Source organism: Phalaenopsis equestris, unplaced genomic scaffold (assembly GCF_001263595.1).
Source record: "Phalaenopsis equestris unplaced genomic scaffold, ASM126359v1 Scaffold000088, whole genome shotgun sequence".
NCBI lineage: Eukaryota > Viridiplantae > Streptophyta > Magnoliopsida > Asparagales > Orchidaceae > Phalaenopsis > Phalaenopsis equestris.
The window spans coordinates 828,296-847,149 of record NW_018164530.1 but is presented as its reverse complement, the minus strand read 5'-3'; the positions used below and the strand labels follow the sequence as shown (position 1 = coordinate 847,149).

Here is an 18,854-nt window from a genome sequence, read left to right as displayed (position 1 = left end):
ATAACCTCAATTCCATCATAAGAGAATCATAACACAACCATAATTCAAACATATTACAACTAAATGAAGAAACTTGAATATCACTTAGGACACAATACCACCAAAATATCACTGCAATATTATAACATAAAATGCATCAAAACATGATCATACCATCAAAATACTTGACATCACTTTGCAACTTGAATATCATATTACATATGTTATTTTATGATTGCATTTAATTACTTATATTTTATATATTTGCTTGTTTTCCATTAATGTTTTAGCTGCATGCTTTCATTTACTTTGTTATTCCCCAATGGAATTGAACCAAAAATTTTTATGCATTATAAATACCTTACACATCTTAATTATAGGATTGTGCTGTTGGTTCATGCATTTGTTGGCATTTTGCTGAGTTATATTATAACAAGTTTTACATATTTATTTTTGTTTTGTGAGTATGCAAAAGATGGATTGAAATTTATTTTATGGCTTTGCTAAGACTACAAGATCATTGAACTTGATTTTTGGGGGAGAATTATTTGGTTAATAGTTTGATGACTCAATTTATTTTTCAATACTTCATTTATTTGTGATTTTTTGTTTGCCATCTAAATATATATTATTCTTTGATTTTCTCAATGTTTTAAGAACTAACCAAAGAGTACATATAAGTGCAAAGATTTATTTTTTATGGGTCACGAAAGATCTATATTTTGGTTTTACTTTCTTCACTGTTTTGTAGAATGCAATTTATTTGTTGTCTAATTAATGCAGGGTTGCTTAATAGCTTAACTAGTATTTAACTAGTTTTTTGTTTGTCTATTTTGTGAGGCCATCATTATCTTTACAACTTGCCTTAATTTAAGATAATTATATGTTTCAAAAGTGTGAAGTTATTTAGTATGGCATATGGGGTTTTAATCTTTTAACATGTGTTTTAAAATGTTGTTGTTTTTTATTTTATTCGTTCTCATGCTAAAATTGGGTGGATTTTGCACATAATCATTGATATATTATGTTATATAAATCATTTGGGAGTGGTCATTCTCATTGATTCAATATACTGACCATTATTATCAAGCTATCAGTACTTTGGACTAGTTAGTTATGTGTTGATGAATGACTTTGTTAAAATATGCCTTGTTTACCTTATGTATGATAAATTAATAAATAATAAATTCTTGATAAATTAATAAAACATGTCTTGATTGTTGGAATAGATTTTAAATTATTGATGCTCGTGACTAGACTCAACTAACAGATTTACGTTTAAAAACTTCTTGATTTAAGAATCACTATCGAGGAATATTAATAACTTGATCCTCCAAAAAATTTATATATAATAACATATCAATCTTTGGCAAGCAATAAATCGTTTATGTGCACGCCATCAAACTAAATTGTACTTATGATCACTAATTTAAGAAACATGACATAAAAATCTAATCATATAGTGGCTTAAAATTCATCTGAAGTGTATTATGATTCTATAAAAAAATGTTTTAATTATAAAACCTCTTGAATAAGCTTTAGAGATGTATTAGATCAAGTGACCTCTCAAATGAAAAGTGTGAAATTAGACGTTGATTATTCCAAATTATACTCACTTATTAACAACCATTAAACATGAAAACGATTAGTTTACACTATAAGCTAATCTATCTAAGAGGTTAAAAAAGACTAATTCATGAGCTCTTTAATCTTATCTTCTAAAATTAAATTGGCATTTTAAAACAAACTTCACGAGTTTAAAGTGGTGTTCATCTCAAACTTGAATTCAACAGATTTTAAAGAAGTTTTTGAATAACAACCACTCAAAATATTGAATATGATATTTTAATCACCTAAACATTAAATTATATTTCAAGTTTTTGACCATCATTTTCATTATATTCAATATCCTTTAATATTAGTGAAGATTTTGAGTGAATGTTTCTAGGTGCTTAAAAATCTATATTTAAACTTTTGGATGCTTAAAATATTATATAAAAGATTTTGACTTTTGAATGGTTGACAAGTAAAACTCCTATCGTTGAATAAAAGTGTTTTTCAAAGTAACACACACTAAAAAAAAAAGTCATTTTTTTTTGCCAAATTTCCCATTATTTCTCAACGTTTTAAGACTGCTAAAAAATTTCTTGCGGGCTCTCCATGTCCGGCTCTTCTTCCAGCTTCCTTCCACGCAGAAAGCAGAGACGGCCGTCCTCTGTATTCTTTCATGAAAGCTCGCATCCTCGAAGCAACATTCTATCGAGCTGATTCCCCCACTTGGAAATGTGAGGAGGAACTCGCAATCACAGTGGAAAATGAACTAAGGGGAAAAGCAACAAGGAGATTTTTAATGGAAGAAGAAACAACCTGCTCGATGTGGCCTCGGCTTCGTCTCATTGCTTCAGATTTTTTCGTTTCCTTCTTGTGGGTTTGGTCTGGATCCCTGCTGAGGTGCTTAGCTTTCAGGTTTCTGGGATCTGGAAACAACCCCGTGGTTCTTATCATTAAGTGCTTAGTCGCAGTACCATATCTCGTCTTCTTTGCCTGGGTGGGCAGGGCCACGAAGGGCGGCTCTTATAATCCGCTTATTGTTCTCTGCTACGCTATCTCTGGAAATTTCACTGTTTTCCTCTTTTCGGTTCTTGCTAGAATTCCTGCCCAAGTAAGTTTTTTTTTTTTCTTTCCTGCAGTTGCAGCATTCTGTAAGTGCATCTATGGCGTGTTCCGCCCACTTGTTCTCTTGTATGATAGTAGTCAGTTGCATTATTTTTTTGTTTGGCTCATCATTGCTTTTATGGTTGTTAATCCAATGAAATTGTCGGTTGTTTTTGGGAAAGTGTCACACCGAATAACTCGTTTTGTGGGAGCATTTAAAAAGTGTAAAAAGAATTATGTTCGCTGCAACAGAAATACAATTTCTTTTTGGTTAGAAAGTAGGATTTATTAAATCTATATTTGAGAATTCATATTCAAGCAGGATTCAGTAAATCCCGACGATAATCCTGCGAGCTGTTTGTTTGTTTAATTCTCTAATTCTGCAAACTATTTGAATTGTTTGGATGTAATTTACAGGTATTGAGGATTTGGAAGGTTTTCTCATTCACTCCAATAGTCATGTTATTTTTCTGCGAAACTCACACCCTGATGCCACATACAAAAAGTATTCATAAAATAAGGTTGCACCATGTTTGAGATTCTTTGAGAAATCTCCCCTAATTCAAATTCAATACTAGATCTCAATAAAACTGGCTGCTTCTTATATTTTCATGTTTGAGATTTCCTCTCAATAACGTGTAACATGTGGATTGTCTATCCATAGGTGATCTAACATTGTCTTCATCGATATCCTTCACTTTATATGATATTCTGCTTTTTATATATAATTCATTTTCTAAACTTGATTTAATGTTTCTAAGAACTATTTAAGTAGAATGATGTTGAGATTCTTTAGGTATGTGTATGAACTGATTAACATAACTTGCTACTAATGTGATGTCAAGTCTGGTATGAGATAAATAGACTAATTTTTAAACTAATTTTTGATATTGTTCTCTGTGTACTTCGACATCTTCCTCATCTATATCCAATTTCTGATCTTCTTCAATCAGGTTTCTCATGACTTGTATGCCATCATTTTTATTTTTATTTTTTGCACATCCATGACATATTTGTTGGGAGAGAAATATTTCTTGTTCAGATTGAACAATATTTATGTCCAAAAATATTTATGTTTGTCTTAACTTTTTCTTTCAAATTCTTTAGCGAATCTCTTCTATTGACCTCATTCTTTTGATTATTATTGCCTGTAAGAATTATTTCATCAACATAAACAATGAGAATTGAAATTTTTTTCATTAGATGAGTGCTTTGTGAAGAGTGTATGGTCTCATTCAATCTGCCTATGTCCAACTCCCATTATAAATTTTGTGAATTTATGAAACCATGCTGTTGGGAATTATTTAAGTTCATATTGAGCATTCTTTAATTTATTTATTTGTTATTTGTGAAAGCAGTATCGAATCTTGGTGGTGAATCAATATAGGCATCATTTTAGATATTCATGTATGAGCAAGCTTTCTTTATGTCATATTGTTGTATTGCCCCTCCATGATTAGCAACTAAAGAAATTAGAAAGCAGATTATATCCGTTTTTTTAATGGCAACAAAAGAACTTTTTTATAGTTAAGTTAATAGGATTGATTATATTATTTGACTACTAATCTTGCCTTGTATCATTTTAGAAGCTCGTTTGCTTTATATTTAATAGAATAATCTAACCGCTTCTCACATTTTTTTTTTCTTTTGGCCAATCTACAATCTCTCATGGTTAAGTTTTTTTTTTTCCAATTATCATTTTCCAATGCCTCAAATAGGTTTCTGGGATTATACTGAATTGGAGCTGATATTTGTAAGAATTGACTTGTACGTGTCAGGAAATTTTTTTTTAAAGTATGTATATTGGGAGATTGGGTATAAAGGAGTGGTGATGAGATGATCATTGTTACCTGATAACTGTTCAGTCTTAAACTTTTTTGATATTTTGGTTGAGCTTATTTCTTTGTGTGTAGGCTTTGAGGGTATAATATTAATATTTGTTGGGGTTTGAGTTGTAGGGATGTCGAGATGAAAGATAGAAGTTTCATCAAACTTATTATCTAGTTCAGCATTCCCCCTGAAAATATATTTGAAAAAAAATTGATTTCATCAAAAGTGATAGCTATTGAAGTAAGAATTTTTTTTATGATGGGATGATAATATTTGTACAATTTCTGAGTAGGGGAATGCCTAATAAACACTCACTTAAGAATTATTGGATCTATATATTTTGTTTGTTTGTGGAAGTGAACATACGCAATGCATTTATGAGAAATCTTTGAGAATAAGTGATTTGTGGAGAAAGATTGGGCTAGATAATGTAAGCAATGTTTGGGGTTGATTATTTTTTAGTGTATACTATTGATTAGATCGGTGATGGAATAATTTTTTCCCTAGTATCGTTTTGATATTTGATTATGGGCAAGGCTAGTAATTTTCAAAAGATGATATTTTTCTTTCGATAACTCTATTTTGCTTGGGTGCGTCGGGATATCATAATTAGTAGATGCTACTCTATTTATGGAGAAAAGAAGAAGATATTGTATGATTAAAGTAAACATTGACATTTTCGACCCAAAATCTTTTAATTTTTGTATTGAATTGATTTTTTATCATGACTGTGAAGGTGAGAATTCTAATATTGACATTAGATTTTTTATTTGATAAAGTATATTCAAATCATTCGAGTGCAATCATCAATGAATATGACAAATCTTATTACATTAAATATATTGGGAATGTTGGAGGGTCCCAAAATATCAGAATAAATTAAAACAAAAGCAACTGAGGATTTAAAATTATTTTTAAAACAAATCACATAATGTTTCGTTAGATCTCTAGTTTCACATTAAAATCCTTAACATTTATATTCATACAAAGAAAAGTAAACATGCATTGAAGTGTTTTTAAATAGAGATATTATAGCCTATAATGATGTTCCTGTATGATGTCAGTATTGTGAGTGGAAATCAAGTTTCTAGATCTCAAGAAGGTCATTCTTTCTTACTTGCCCAAGCATCTTCTCTGTAGCAAGGTCTTGAAATATACGATAACCATTAAAAAATTTGGCTTCTCAACTATAACTTTTGGTATTTTTATATATTGATAAAATGGTACTTGCAAAGTTAGGAATATGTAATAATTATTGAGGTTAAATGTGGAAAATTTTGATATATTTTCTTGTCCCGCAATAATTGTTGAGAAACTATCTCCTACTTTTTTTTTTCTATTATAAAGACAAGATTTGTAGGTTTGAAAGATGTAGACAAGATTTGTCATGTGGTCAGTGACACTTGAATCGAGGTTCATGTTTAAAAGTTATATTTCAAGCACTAAAGATATATAAGTTGAAAGTCATAACATTTTGAGTAAGCGAATATGATTCAGATTACTTTTCCAAAGACTTGACGAGATTCCTTAGTTTGTCAATTTCAAGTTGAGTCCATGTATTTCCACAAGTCAAGCCTGACCTTTATTAGTTCCTTCTTTGTTTTCATCATGTTCTTGAAGTTTTCCATAAATTTTCCAACATTTCTCTTTGACGTGTCATTTCTTCTTGTAATAATTACACCATAGATTGCCTTTGAGTGGAGTTTTTTGTTCTTTTTTAGGAGAATAATATGTGGCAGCAAATTTCTTGGGGTTTCATTGTTCTTCATGACAGATGTTTTGGAGATATATTATTGAACATCACGGTCTTTCTTCTTTCTTCAACTTCTACAAGAGAAAAAAACTTCATTTAGTGAAGGGAGGCTTTCTCCGCTTAAAATTTGAACTTAAACTTGGTCAAAGTCATAAAAAACTCAAACATTCTCTCTTTTCATAAATTTCTTGAGATTTACTTCATCATCACAATTGGTCATTCTAAACTTTGTTAATAATTTAGTTCAAATCAATAAACTTATATGATATCAAAATATTTAATGACAAAAAGGTGCATTAGTTTGAGGTGGAAAGTCTTGTTTTGATCTCGTTAATAATTGTAACATTTTTAACTTTTGAGTAAGTTTGTTTGAGAACGTCCCAAACGTCTTTTGCCATAGATAACAACATATATGGCTAATTGGTTTCCAGTGTCATGATATTCCATAATCATGAAATTTGTTTCTTACTAAAGTATGAACTTCGTCTTTTTTGGCTCCATAGGTAGATCCATAAACTTTTAGATATTTCACTTCTCTTTTAAAATGTCTTCATGATTTGGGACCTTCACACAATTTCTCCGATACAAGCGATATGAGGCTTGATTTCATTAGAGTTTTCTTTTAGTATGAATTTAACCGCTTATGATGGTTGACTCTATGGAAGAGAATTCAAAGAAAATAGACATAATAAAGTGAATGGGGAGCTTTGATTTGACAAGGTATTGGAGAAAGAGTGGAGAGAACAAAAAATTGAAGCAGAAAATCCTAACCTCGTCCTATTACCATGTAGAAGAAGAAGTGGATAGGAAAGCTTTGGAGTGTTCACTTTTTCAATATGTATTTATATTCAAAACTATATGGAGAGATGGAAATAAATAATTACAATAAACATTACTTGTAGCTATTTATAGTTTAATTATTTAGAGATCGTTGGTTGATGCTAAGGAGCAATCAACGGGCTTTCTCTTACCTGTTTTGTATATGAATCCGGGGAGAGGTATTTTCTTGTAATTAATGAATATGTTGCATTATAATATAGGGTGTCAAATATTACATATGTTTAATGCAACGACAAATAAAGACAAAATAAGTTATTCAAATGTATTAATTTTTTTACCAAATTATATGTGCTTGGTAAAACACAAATAAAAGTCCCTGACATTTACCTAGCCATTATCATTAGTAGGTAAGCAAATCGGATAAGACTGTTAATGTTCCTTCTTTTTATGTAGTTTTTTCTATTCAAGCATGTAAACGAGTAGTATATATTATCATAATAGATAATTATATGCATAGCACTAGAAATTTTGCTATTTACAAAACTTGCAGTCAGGTCATTTTTTTGAACTACCGTACCGGTGCATTTACTTGTGCCACAATCTAACTATTGAAAATTTGATAAAAAAAGGCCAAAAATGGGCTGAGGTTTTATTGTGAATTTTGATATTTTAGTTGGAATTTGAAAAGTGGGTGAAAGAGTGCTAATTTTATAAATAATAAAGTTTCAAGTGCAATGCATGTAATTGCCCCCTTTTCATAAATACATCTTGTTGTTCATGTTGGCATTCAATGCTTCCCATACAATCAACATACACTCATTGCTTAGATACGGTTTTGGAGTTTAACTTGTACATAAAACCATTTCTCAAAGAGATTTTCTCCTCTAAACATATTGGTGATCTCATTGGTTTTTTTTCAACTAGCTTCTTTTGAATTTGATTTCTCTCATTGGTTGCATCGACATATTGCCTAATTATTTTTTTTTTCCTGTATTTTTGAGCGAGTTTTGAATTTGTGGCCAAGTTACTGCTTTCAGAGAAATTTTTCCTCCTTCAAAAGGACTAGGGGCATTGCATGCATACATCTAAATTCCTATGTATTTACACATCTGACACTAAAACATTATTTTCTTTCATTTGTACCACCCAAATCTTTCACGCCACATTAGAAATACAGCTATTTTAACTTTTATAAAGTGAAATACACCTTTTGAAGCAGAGGCAAGGTGACATATATATGTAAAAAATTGAAATTTAAGTGCTCTGTGTCTAAACCTTCCAGAGGATTATAGCTTTTGGAAACTAGCAGCTTTAATTTTCTTCACACACCCAACCACTTTGGTTCAGGTTGCTGGATCTGTTGTTGGAGTGTGGTTAACTAACTCAAACTTTCCTGGAGCACTTCATGGGCCAAGCTTAAATGTTGATATTCACCGAGGAACATTTACAGAGGGATTTCTTACATTTATAGTTGTAATTATTGTTTTAAGTTTGAAGAAAAAAGATTTTGGAAGCTCTGCAAAAAGAGTATGGATATCAAGTGTTTCCAAAGTTATCCTTCACCTCATTGGTTCTGACATTACTGGTGGTATCATGAATCCTGCTACTGTAAGTACGATGCAATGCACTAAAAGACTTCAAGTTATGCATTTCATATACTCTTTTTTCTTCTGAATTTCTTTTCTTTTTCAATGCTACAAAGAATATTCATAAGTGTTAAAAAAAGGGGGCATAGATACGCACCATTCGTATGAATTTAGATATATAACACCTAAACTTTGATTTCTTATATTTCTAACACTAAAATCTTTCTTGTCACATTAAAAATACCAATATCGTTAACTTTTCTAAAGTGAAATACGATTTTTTTATGTTGGGGCAGACTCAGGCAGGGTCTTGCCACATCTTCAAATTCAGATTTTTACCTATATGAAAGGGCAATTTGGTCTTTTGCTCTTCATGAAATATCATTTTGTCTTTCATTACCCTAGCCTCAGCCATATTGGGTCTAACGGACCACCCCCCACAAATAAAGAAGCTGATTCCACACCGGTAACTTGGATGAACAGGTAAAGTGATATTTTTATTAATGTAAATATCAAAATTTAGTTGTTGAATATGTACAAACATAAGAATTGTGTGGCATATGTGTAAATCTTCAAAAAAAAAAAAAAAGAAAGAAAGAAAAGAAAGGCATTTGTTAGACGTACCAAATGACCTTACATGAATTGATAAAATTTGGAATATAGAATAAGGGATAGTGATACTGTTAGTATTTGCATAAGTGTCAAGATGATCCCCTACCCATTTTACATGTCATTTTAGTCTTAAGGGTATATAAAAATGTTAAATTAGTTCCCATACTTATTGAATGGGTGCCAAAATTGGCCCGAAATTGTCATCTCTTTAAAGAGTTTAGAGATTATTTCAACCCATATTAAAAGTGTTGAGATATTTAATTTAAATTACAAGATTTATTGTCTTTATTGTTAAAACTTATAATAGGAAATAATTTATTCCTAGAAAAAATTATGAGGAATAAATTCTTTCCTTAATATAAGGAGATATTTTCGTTTCATATATTAGGAATTATTTGTTTTCCTATTTTATATTATTTCCTATTATCTCCTAATAATTAATATGAATTAATTATTGGAGATATCAGGTGATATATCTTTTCTTTCATATCATTTTCTTTTTATTGTTTTTTGTATTATAAGATTCTTGTAAGGGTTATTTATACCTCCATTCATATCAATAAAAATATTCCGAAGTATTCCGCATTATTTTGAATTTCAACATGGTATCAGAGCCTAATTTGTACTCTAGCCATCAGTCTTCCTTTGAAAATTGTCGGTTCCCTTCCTGCCATCCTTTGTGCAGGAAGGAAGAGACACTCTTCCTCTCTCCCATTCGACTCCTTCTTTCCCTCTGAAACGAAACTCAACGGTTCGATCCCGCTCCTGTTTTTTTATTATCCCCAGCTTTCCCGCTCGCTTCCCAGCTACGATTCGGCGCTCGCTCTTCCTCTGTTAACCGCGACGATACATTTCTGGCAAGACAAGCCTACCTGACCTCATCAGAGAAGTGAAAGAGGGGAGTATATCAATCTCCCTTCATCCTTAGAAAACCTGCAATCTATCCAGGAGAATCAGCCATCTTATATTGCCGAGAGAAATGAAGACCGTTTCTAAATCTATATTTACATAAGAAACCTTTCTCTTGTTGACAGTTAGATACATCTTCCGTCGGATGATGCGGAGATCCTATCTTTTCCGGTAAATCAGTGCTTCGTTCATTGCCTTATAAATTTCACGGTCACCTCCGGTTGAATCAATGTGTTCGCCTTCTTCGCCGTTCTTGAAAAGCTTCGCTTTGCCATCACTACTCCCACTGCAGTGGCTCCGCTACGCGGTTAATTTTCTTTTTGAAGCAAGTTTTCCTGGCATCTTTTGTTGTAGCTTTACAGGGGATGAGAATGGAGCAAGATACCTGCAGGAGCTTCACTTTCTTCGTGTTGTCTAATCACGGCTCTTCTTCGAATCTGTGCGCGACACTTCAACCGCGTCTATCTTCGTCGACCACAAGTGGAGAACCTCCTGGACAACAAGCGGGGCGTGGGGCTCCCCGCCCTTGACAAGCACCGCTGCTCATCCCCTAACGGTGGCCGTGGTGCCCTTCCTTCCGTAGGTGGCAGCCCATCCAACCTCCTCTTCCTCGCCGGTGGCGGCCATCTCTTTGAACCATCTTTCTCTTAACTAACTCTATCCCTCTTCTCTCAGAGCCAAAGCCCTCGCCTTTTCCTCGCCTCTCTCTCACAACCGTTTGCCGCTCTCCTCCCTCTGCATCGAGCCCGCTCACCTCCCTTTGTATCGAGCTCGCTTGCTAGCTCTTTCTCCCGCTTCTCCTTTTCCTTCCTCCGCTCACAGGAGTCGTCTCTGCGAACCGAAGTTTTCATCTCCCTCCATTCACGAACCAAAGCCCTCGCACACCGAGACATTCGCTGCTTCCTGCTCGAAACCCTCCGTCACCTCTTTCCTCGTCCGATAGATTTAGCCTCCGCTCTTCTTCTACAGCTCGGCTGATCTCTCCGCTCTCATAATCCTCGGTTCCTGCTTCCTCTTGGTCGGATTTGCATGTTTGCATTGCTCAAGAGCCACGACCTCTGAAGAAACCCCGCCATCGTGTCGCAAAAGTTTGGCGATGCTTTGGAGCTGAAGAAGGCTCCGGCAACGGAGGATTTCTCACTTGTAGAGACTTCGAATGATGGAGAGCTAAGCGAGGCTGAAGATTTACTTAGCAAGCTTTGTTCCAAGTTGGATTTAGATGGCACTTACTTCATCATGTTTAACGGAGCTGGTGCTTTGCTTGCTCTGTGGATTTCATCAGCTGTTGTTAGCGCAATTGTTACTCTTCCTCTGTTTCCAAAAGTGTTGGACTTGGTTGGCTTGGGCTATACAATCTGGTTCAGTTATCGTTATCTCATTTTTAAGAAAAGCAAGGAGGAATTGTTTTTAAAAAAAATGAAAAACTGAAGGAGGAGATATAATTTGGACAATCTGAGTAATAATTTCTTTATGTGGTTTCTCAGCTGCATTTGATTATATTTGCAGTATTTTTCCTTCCCTGCCCAAAGCGTCAGGGTGAGCTGCGTTTCCAACCAGACCTTCTCCAAGCAGCCTTTAGAATCAGAGATCTCTCTACATTCTTCTCTGCACCCGACAATTCCTTCAGCTTATGTTGCGCCTCACTTTTCCCTATGCAGATGCCGCTAGTCGTCGGAGTCAATTTCAGCAGCCTTTGTTGTGCCTCAATTTTTTTCCTGTGTAGGTGTCTGATTCACTACATTGCGATTTTAACGTTTTTCCCTGCGCAGACATTTGGGCTTCTGCAAGCTTGCATTTCAGCAAACAACGAATATTATTTTCTCTTTATAGTAGAAATTTTGGTTCACCAATGGAATTTGTTTTCTCTCTCCAGTGCAAATCACAGAAGATCTCCAGTTGAAATCCCAGTTTTCACTCTCTGGTGGAAATCATTGTCCCTCACAGAACCGCACAGAGCGCTGGCCTCCTTGCGGGCTCTCCCATGGTCGTTTTCCCTGCAGTTTTTTCAGTCGCAAATCCTTCCTGCGAGATTTTCCAGTCGTCAGACCTCCCAATTTTCTTCCAAGACCATCGAAGCACCTACCTACAGCGGGACCTATCCCTTGATGACTTTCCTGCCACTGGAATTCCCTCCTGTAGTCCTTCCTGTCGGTGAAATTTTCTCTTCCGGTCTTTCCTACTGCTAGAAATTTCTGCGGACATATCTGTTGTGTCGATTGGACCTTCGGGCTTACTCCTGCAGCCGGTTCTCTCCCCTGCAGCCTTTCCCGCCGTCGGACCTCGCTCATGCAGCTTTTCTCGCCGTCGGATCTACCTCAACAAATTTTTCATACAGATTTTGGTAGCACTGTTATTTCCTGCAGCATTATTGCAGCCTTCTCCGAGCATTACAATTTTCCTGAGCACTGTCGTTGACCCTCTGCAGCTTTCATGCAACCTCCCTGCAGCCTCCTTGCATCTTTGCTGCATCATTATTGCAGTCTTCTTGTTGCTTTCATACAATTATCAGTCAACTGGTGACTTAAAACTTATCAATGTCTTGAAATTGAGCTTAGCCTTCGTCAAGGTCACTCTTAGGCTTCGACATTATTAGGCTTCGGCGCCCTCAGGCTTCGACATTCCTGGTTTCGGGAACTTCGTCTTCTGCACTTACGGTTTGAGGATTGTTGGAGTTTCTTGTTGGCAAATTGATGTTACATATCCAGTCAGCATACCACAGCGCAACCGATGTTTTCAAATTCAAGCTGAATATGATTTTTAACCATGTTTAACTTGAGGGGGAGTGTTGAGATATCTAATTTAAATTACAAGATTTATTGTCTTTCTCATTATGACTTATAATAGGAAATAATTTATTCCTAGCAAAAGTTACGAGGAATAAATTCTTTCCTTAATATAAGGAGATATTTTTGTTTCATATAATAGGAATTATTTGTTTTCCTATTTTATATTATTTTTTATTATCATATAATAATTAATATGAATTAATTATTGGAGATATCAGGTGATATATGTTTCCTTTCATGTCATTTCCTTTTTATTATTTTTCTTATTATAAGATTCTTGTATGACTTATTTATACCCCCGTTCACATCAATAAAAATATTCCGAAGTATTTCGCATTATTCTGAATTTCAACAAAAAGTTTTGTAAACTAAATTGACATTTTTATTGAATTTGAGATTAAAACCACTTTTTGCAAGGAGTCATGATACCTTTTAATAAGACTTGATAGACATAAGAACTATAATAAGGAAATGAAAAAACAAAATTGTTAGGCATTGCTCCTATAAGTATTAAAGAAAAAAAAATACATTTCTGAATATATATATATTTAATTGTTCCTGTTGAACAGGCCTTTGGGTGGGCATATGCTGAGGGAACACATGCATCAAAGGAGCATATATATGTGTATTGGCTTGCCCCTATTGAAGCAACTGTATTAGGGGTGTGGGCATGCAGCTTATTAGTTAATCCATTAAGGCTCAAGGTGCATCATGGCAAGATTTGTGCAGACTTCAAATTGGATTGAGGTGAAGTTTCTCAATTACTTGATTCTCTTCTTTCATGTAATTATTACCTTTTGAACATTTTACTAATGATGTTAGTGATTTTTTAAAACTTAGTACCTCTTCTTCTTTCTTATTTCTTATTTCCTGAAAGATATTGTAAGAATATATTTGCAAATTTTTTTGGGATTGTTGAGCAATGCAGATGTTTAATTACATATTGGTGGGCATTATAATAGTTAGAAATAAGGAGGGTTTAAATTTAATTACATATCATTATATTATATTGAAGAAGTCATTGATGGTTGGATTTAAATTTGTGATATGTAAAATGAATTTGTGAGATTGAGGAGAAGTGATATCATGGTCCAATAGTCTTATGGCTTCATTGCCTTTGAAGGATCAATATTGCTTCATCTTATAATAATATAATTAGAGGCATGAATAAGTAGTTTGAGTGAGTTTGACTTAACATTGATCTCAAGGCGAAACCAGCGTTATTTTTAGGGTGGGTAAAATCATAAAATGTTTAATTTTTTTTAATTTGAGCAAATTAAAAAAAATAGTAATAATAATGAAGGAGTAAAATATTAAATAACTATTAAAACGTATACATGGATATGATTTTAAAAAATAATAATAAATAAAAATATGAAATTTTTTGAGAGATCCTCATATGGAAACCTCTACTTCCCTATTAAATTGAACCAATGAGGCAATGATTGAAGGACACTTATGGTTATTATATAACCACTACACATCTATATTCCTTGCCAGGTCAGCAAGTCCCCACCATTGGATGCTGCCACATCAGAATTAACAAAAACAATTGTATAATTAAAAATAATATAAAGTGGACCAATCAACGCACGACAAGTGTTTGATTTGTTCAAGCCGCCCTCTCAGCTAATGCCACGTCACTATTTATATATGGCATACAATGTCGACTAAAGTTTGAATTCATTGGCAGTTATGTGGACTTATGCCATTGACCAATTTCTAAAACGGCCACATCATAGTTCCTAGGTAATTATAATAAATAGCTAAAATTATATAAAAAAAAAATATCCCACATTAAAAAAAATGATAATTGATATGAAATGGGATAATTCAAAAAGGGGCTTTGTTTCATGAATTTCATAAAAGAAACCATCATAAATTTGATATTTTATTTGTAAAATAGCAGAATGTATTAAGGTAATTTTCATTTCACCTTCTTATAACATATGAATGTTCTAATATTTTATTATTTTGCTGTAAATTTTATGGTGAATATCTTTATTTGTTCATAATTGTACATAAAAAATCAATCTTTATGAGTCTGAGCCTTGCATCTAACAGGCCTCATGGGTGTGTGATTGGTCGAACTATTCAGAAACACGACTGTCGTTAGAGTGACCTGCTACGGTGGCTTGGTAGCTTTACTTGTCGATATGTCAGTTGTCTTACATTAATTACTGAGTTAACTTGTTTGGCCGACTTGACGACTGACTCGTCAAATTGGCATGCACATGTCATCTAATGTACGGACCAATCAGACTCATGAGCCTAGGTCTCCTCAGCGATTCTCGAAACTATCAGATTGCAAGTCAAGACCAATGCCAATGATGTGACATATACCCTATTCACAGTTATGAGCTGCTTGATATACATGTCGTGATCGTTTCATTAAAATACCGTGAAAAAATCTTGGCGACGCATCTTGCATTTGAATATTTTCTTAAACATGTAGGAGGAAAGGACCGGTGAAGAGATAGATTTTTCGAGAGTTTTTGATTGAAATCTTGCACCATAACTCTTACAGAACTTTTCTTGTCCCCCTACTCTCATCACATCTTCTTCTCTGCTCCGCAAGAGAGGAATTGAAAAACAAAACACATAATTTATGTCATCTTCATCTTTCTTAAAGAAATCTGCTTCGGATTGTGTGAACTTCCTAAAATTATTCAACAATATTATTTAAAAATTAAATTCATATGTTTCATGTAATTTAAATACAATAGAAAACGTACCAATCGCTTAAAAATGACATACAATGATTTAAATGGAAAAAGTACTAGAAATGACATGGAAGTTTCGATCGATCTTCTCATAAAACCTCAGGATATTAAAAATAATTTAAAAGATAAATATTTCATGGAGAAGCTGCTCAATCCATGGGAGGAAGGTTCGCTCCCCTGTCCGGCTTGCGGTATGCTCCCCTGTCTTCCTCTCACTTTCTCTCCGTAATGCTCTCTATTATTTCTCCTTGTGAAGCCATGGTTTGGTCTCCATGCAGGCCTGTAAATGTAATGGTTCGTTCTCTCCTTGCTGCAGTCTTTTCTCTCATCCTCTGCTGTTCTTCCATGGCGGAGCTAAAGAGGTTCTTCCACCCACCTAAATCCGATGGTTCTCTGAGCTTCCTGGCCATTGGTGACTGGGGAAGAAATGGAACTTTTAACCAATCACTAGTTGCCTATCAGGTCCATCTCCCTTCCTACTGCATGTATAAGCTTCTTTTATTTCTGTTTTTCCTTTCATTTTTTCATATTTACCTATAAATGAGAAGCATTGGATTTGGGGTAAATTTACATGCATACCACACAATTTCTTATCCATCATACATCACCACCTAAACTTCTATATTTATATTTATAACACTTTTGGTGTCATCAACCAATGTATGAAATAGTGTATCTCACTTTTAATATCGAGTAATAGAGATATTTTTTATATGATGTTAAAATTTTGAGTGTTATTCATGTAAATATGAAAATTTAAGTGTTGAATATGTAAATATATAAGAGTTGTGAACTTTTTAATTAAAATATTCTGATTTATTTTTTCAGCAATTAAGATAAGATTTATGAGTGAGAAATCTTTATTTTATTATTTATTAGATCAATATTATTTGTTTAATGTTTTTACATAATCAATACCTAAACTTTATTTTTTACATTTATAACACCCAAATATCTCACACCACAACAAAAATACAACTATTTTAACTTTTAAATGGTGAAAAACACCTTTTCATGATTAGATAAGGGGGAATGTATGCAAAAATGTAAATACAAATATCTAAATGCATGGGAGTTAATTGAGTGGTATGTATGTAAATTTTTCGTATATTTTTTTAAAGAGTAAAGTGTCAAAATAGTCCACAAACTCTTTAAATTATGGCTAAAATAGTCTCTGTGAAGAACTAATAAAGCTTAATTTTAAAAATAGTGAAGGACTTTTTTGACAATTTTATAAAGCAATTATTTTTTTTCTTAAATAAAAAAAATGAATTTACAAATAAAATGAAATAAAGAATGCTAACGAAAAAAAAAATCTGTGATTGATAGATGGGAATAATTGGGGAAGAACTTGACATTGATTTTGTAATATCAGTCGGAGATAATTTCTATGAGAGTGGATTGAGAGAAGTTGACGACAAATCATTTGAAGAATCCTTCACCAATATCTACACTGCCAGCAGCTTGCAGAAGCAGTGGTATAGTGGTATATTTATTTATATAATTCATTATTTAAGCTACAAAAATATAAATTTTGGAATATGAATCTTTTATTATTGTTTTTTATTTATTTTTTGGTTCAATATTAGTTCTTGGAAATCATGATTATCGAGGAAATGTGATGGCTCAGTTGGATCCTCAGCTCGGGAAGATTGATAGCCGCTGGCTCTGCATGAGATCATTTATTGTGGATGCAGGTAGAAATATAATAAATTTATTTTCAAAGACTTACATGCATATATATGCATGAAAATATGCATTTCATTTCATTAAAGTTAAATTGGGTGGTTTGTTATGCAATAATGCATATGCCTGTGCTATGTAATTATTGTTTTTGTTTGATTAGAGATTGCAAATTTCTTTTTCTTGGATACAACGCCATTTGTGAAGAAGTATTGGAAGAATCCTAAGAAGAATCGCTATGATTGGAGGGAGGTGGCTCCCAGGAAAAAATACATCTCAACCCTTTTGAAGGTATCTGGCACTCTTTTAACTTTTACATATCTTTATATGAAAGAAAAGATGTAAAGATTTGAAGGGTATGAATGTAAAAAGTTAATTGGGGCAGGATTTGGAGAGAGCACTGGGAGAGTCAGCTGCGACGTGGAAGATTGTTATTGGGCATCACACACTAAGGAGTGTGAGCGAACATGGAGAAACTCCCGAGTTAGTCAAGTTGCTTCTGCCCATGCTCATTGTAATCAATAAATTTTCAATATTTTCTAATATTAACAGTGATTTTAGAATATATATGTATATAATTATAATTATTACAGAATTATGGTGTTGATATATACATCAATGGTCATGATCATTGCCTTCAGCACATCAGCAGTACTGACAGGTAAAAAAAAAGAAGATGAAAGAGTAAGAGTGTTTGCTTTATTTCAAATGCAATATTACATTTTGATTAATTAAATGATTTTAAATTCATAAACTTTAGTCAGAAAAGTTAAAAATTGCAGCTTTATTCACTTTCTGACAAGTGGAGGGGGATCAAAAGCTTGGAGGGGAATAATAATGCCGACAGTGGAGAATGTGGAGTTCTTCTATGATGGTCAAGGATTTGTTTCTCTTCAGCTGAGCTCAACTGAAGCCAATATCAAATTTTATGATGTTTTTGGCGCTGTTTTGCATCAATGGAATACTACGAAGGAGTTCTATGATTATATTGTTTAATGAAGGAAATGTATTCACACTAAAAATGTGTTTTTTATGGGTGTTTATATGTTTTATAGCTTCTTTGAGGATTAGATTGCAAATTGACATCTAAATAAAATGGCACTTAATTATTTATAGATTAAATATCATACCTAGGGAATGAATAAGTCTTGAAGCTTATTTCTATTGTATTAATAAGGATAGATTGACATACATACTACTCAATTCTTATGTATTTACATATCCAACACCTAAACTTTAATCTTTAAATACTTGCCATCTTTAAGTTAAAATGGTGACATTTTTTTATGTAATATGATAGATTTAGATGATATAAAATTATAAATGTGAGAAGAAAGGTTTAGACGTTAGATATATAAATACATGGGAATTAGGTGGTATGTATGTAAATGCCTCTTTAAAAAGTGTGTATCAACAAAGAAGGAATGATTAGTAAACTATGGGATCATCCTAGGTACATGGCTATTGCAAGATTATTCTAAGGAATTCGCCCGGGTATAGCTCGACGCTAGCCATATTTTGAAGCCATTTAGTTTTGTTTAGTTAATCTAAGCAAGCA

At 33.2% G+C, this 18,854-nt stretch overlaps 2 protein-coding genes across 3 annotated transcripts; both read left to right on the top strand.

Moving 5' to 3' along the window:
* Positions 1-2,206: 2,206 nt before the first annotated feature.
* On the top strand, positions 2,207-14,114 carry LOC110019927 (probable aquaporin SIP2-1). The gene is made up of 3 exons (XM_020717803.1): positions 2,207-2,641; positions 8,345-8,605; positions 13,460-14,114. Exons 1-3 carry the CDS (start codon positions 2,207-2,209, stop codon positions 13,634-13,636), a joined length of 873 nt encoding a protein of 290 aa, XP_020573462.1. The 3' UTR covers positions 13,637-14,114.
* Positions 14,115-15,057: 943 nt separating this feature from the next.
* LOC110019970 (purple acid phosphatase 17-like) lies at positions 15,058-18,392 on the top strand. Of its 2 annotated transcripts, none has more exons than XM_020717886.1 (7): positions 15,058-16,075; positions 16,943-17,099; positions 17,203-17,310; positions 17,460-17,587; positions 17,682-17,810; positions 17,890-17,957; positions 18,079-18,392. In XM_020717886.1, exons 1-7 carry the CDS (start codon positions 15,770-15,772, stop codon positions 18,290-18,292), a joined length of 1,110 nt encoding a protein of 369 aa, XP_020573545.1. In that variant the 5' UTR covers positions 15,058-15,769; the 3' UTR covers positions 18,293-18,392. The 2 variants fall into 2 exon arrangements, with proteins under 2 accessions (XP_020573545.1, XP_020573546.1); XM_020717887.1 differs by having other exon boundaries at positions 17,682-17,779; positions 18,079-18,176.
* The last annotated feature ends 462 nt before the right edge of the window (positions 18,393-18,854 follow it).

Coding starts and splice junctions, on each gene's coding strand:
- LOC110019927 (XM_020717803.1), top strand. CDS start 2,207: ATGAAAGCTCGCATCCTCGAAGCAACATTCTATCGAGCTGATTCCCCC. Junction 2,642..8,344: donor TTGCTAGAATTCCTGCCCAA/GTAAGTTTTTTT, acceptor ACTTTGGTTCAG/GTTGCTGGATCTGTTGTTGG. Junction 8,606..13,459: donor GTATCATGAATCCTGCTACT/GTAAGTACGATG, acceptor CCTGTTGAACAG/GCCTTTGGGTGGGCATATGC.
- LOC110019970 (XM_020717886.1), top strand. CDS start 15,770: ATGGGAGGAAGGTTCGCTCCCCTGTCCGGCTTGCGGTATGCTCCCCTG. Junction 17,100..17,202: donor GCAGAAGCAGTGGTATAGTG/GTATATTTATTT, acceptor GTTCAATATTAG/TTCTTGGAAATCATGATTAT. Junction 17,588..17,681: donor ACATCTCAACCCTTTTGAAG/GTATCTGGCACT, acceptor TAATTGGGGCAG/GATTTGGAGAGAGCACTGGG.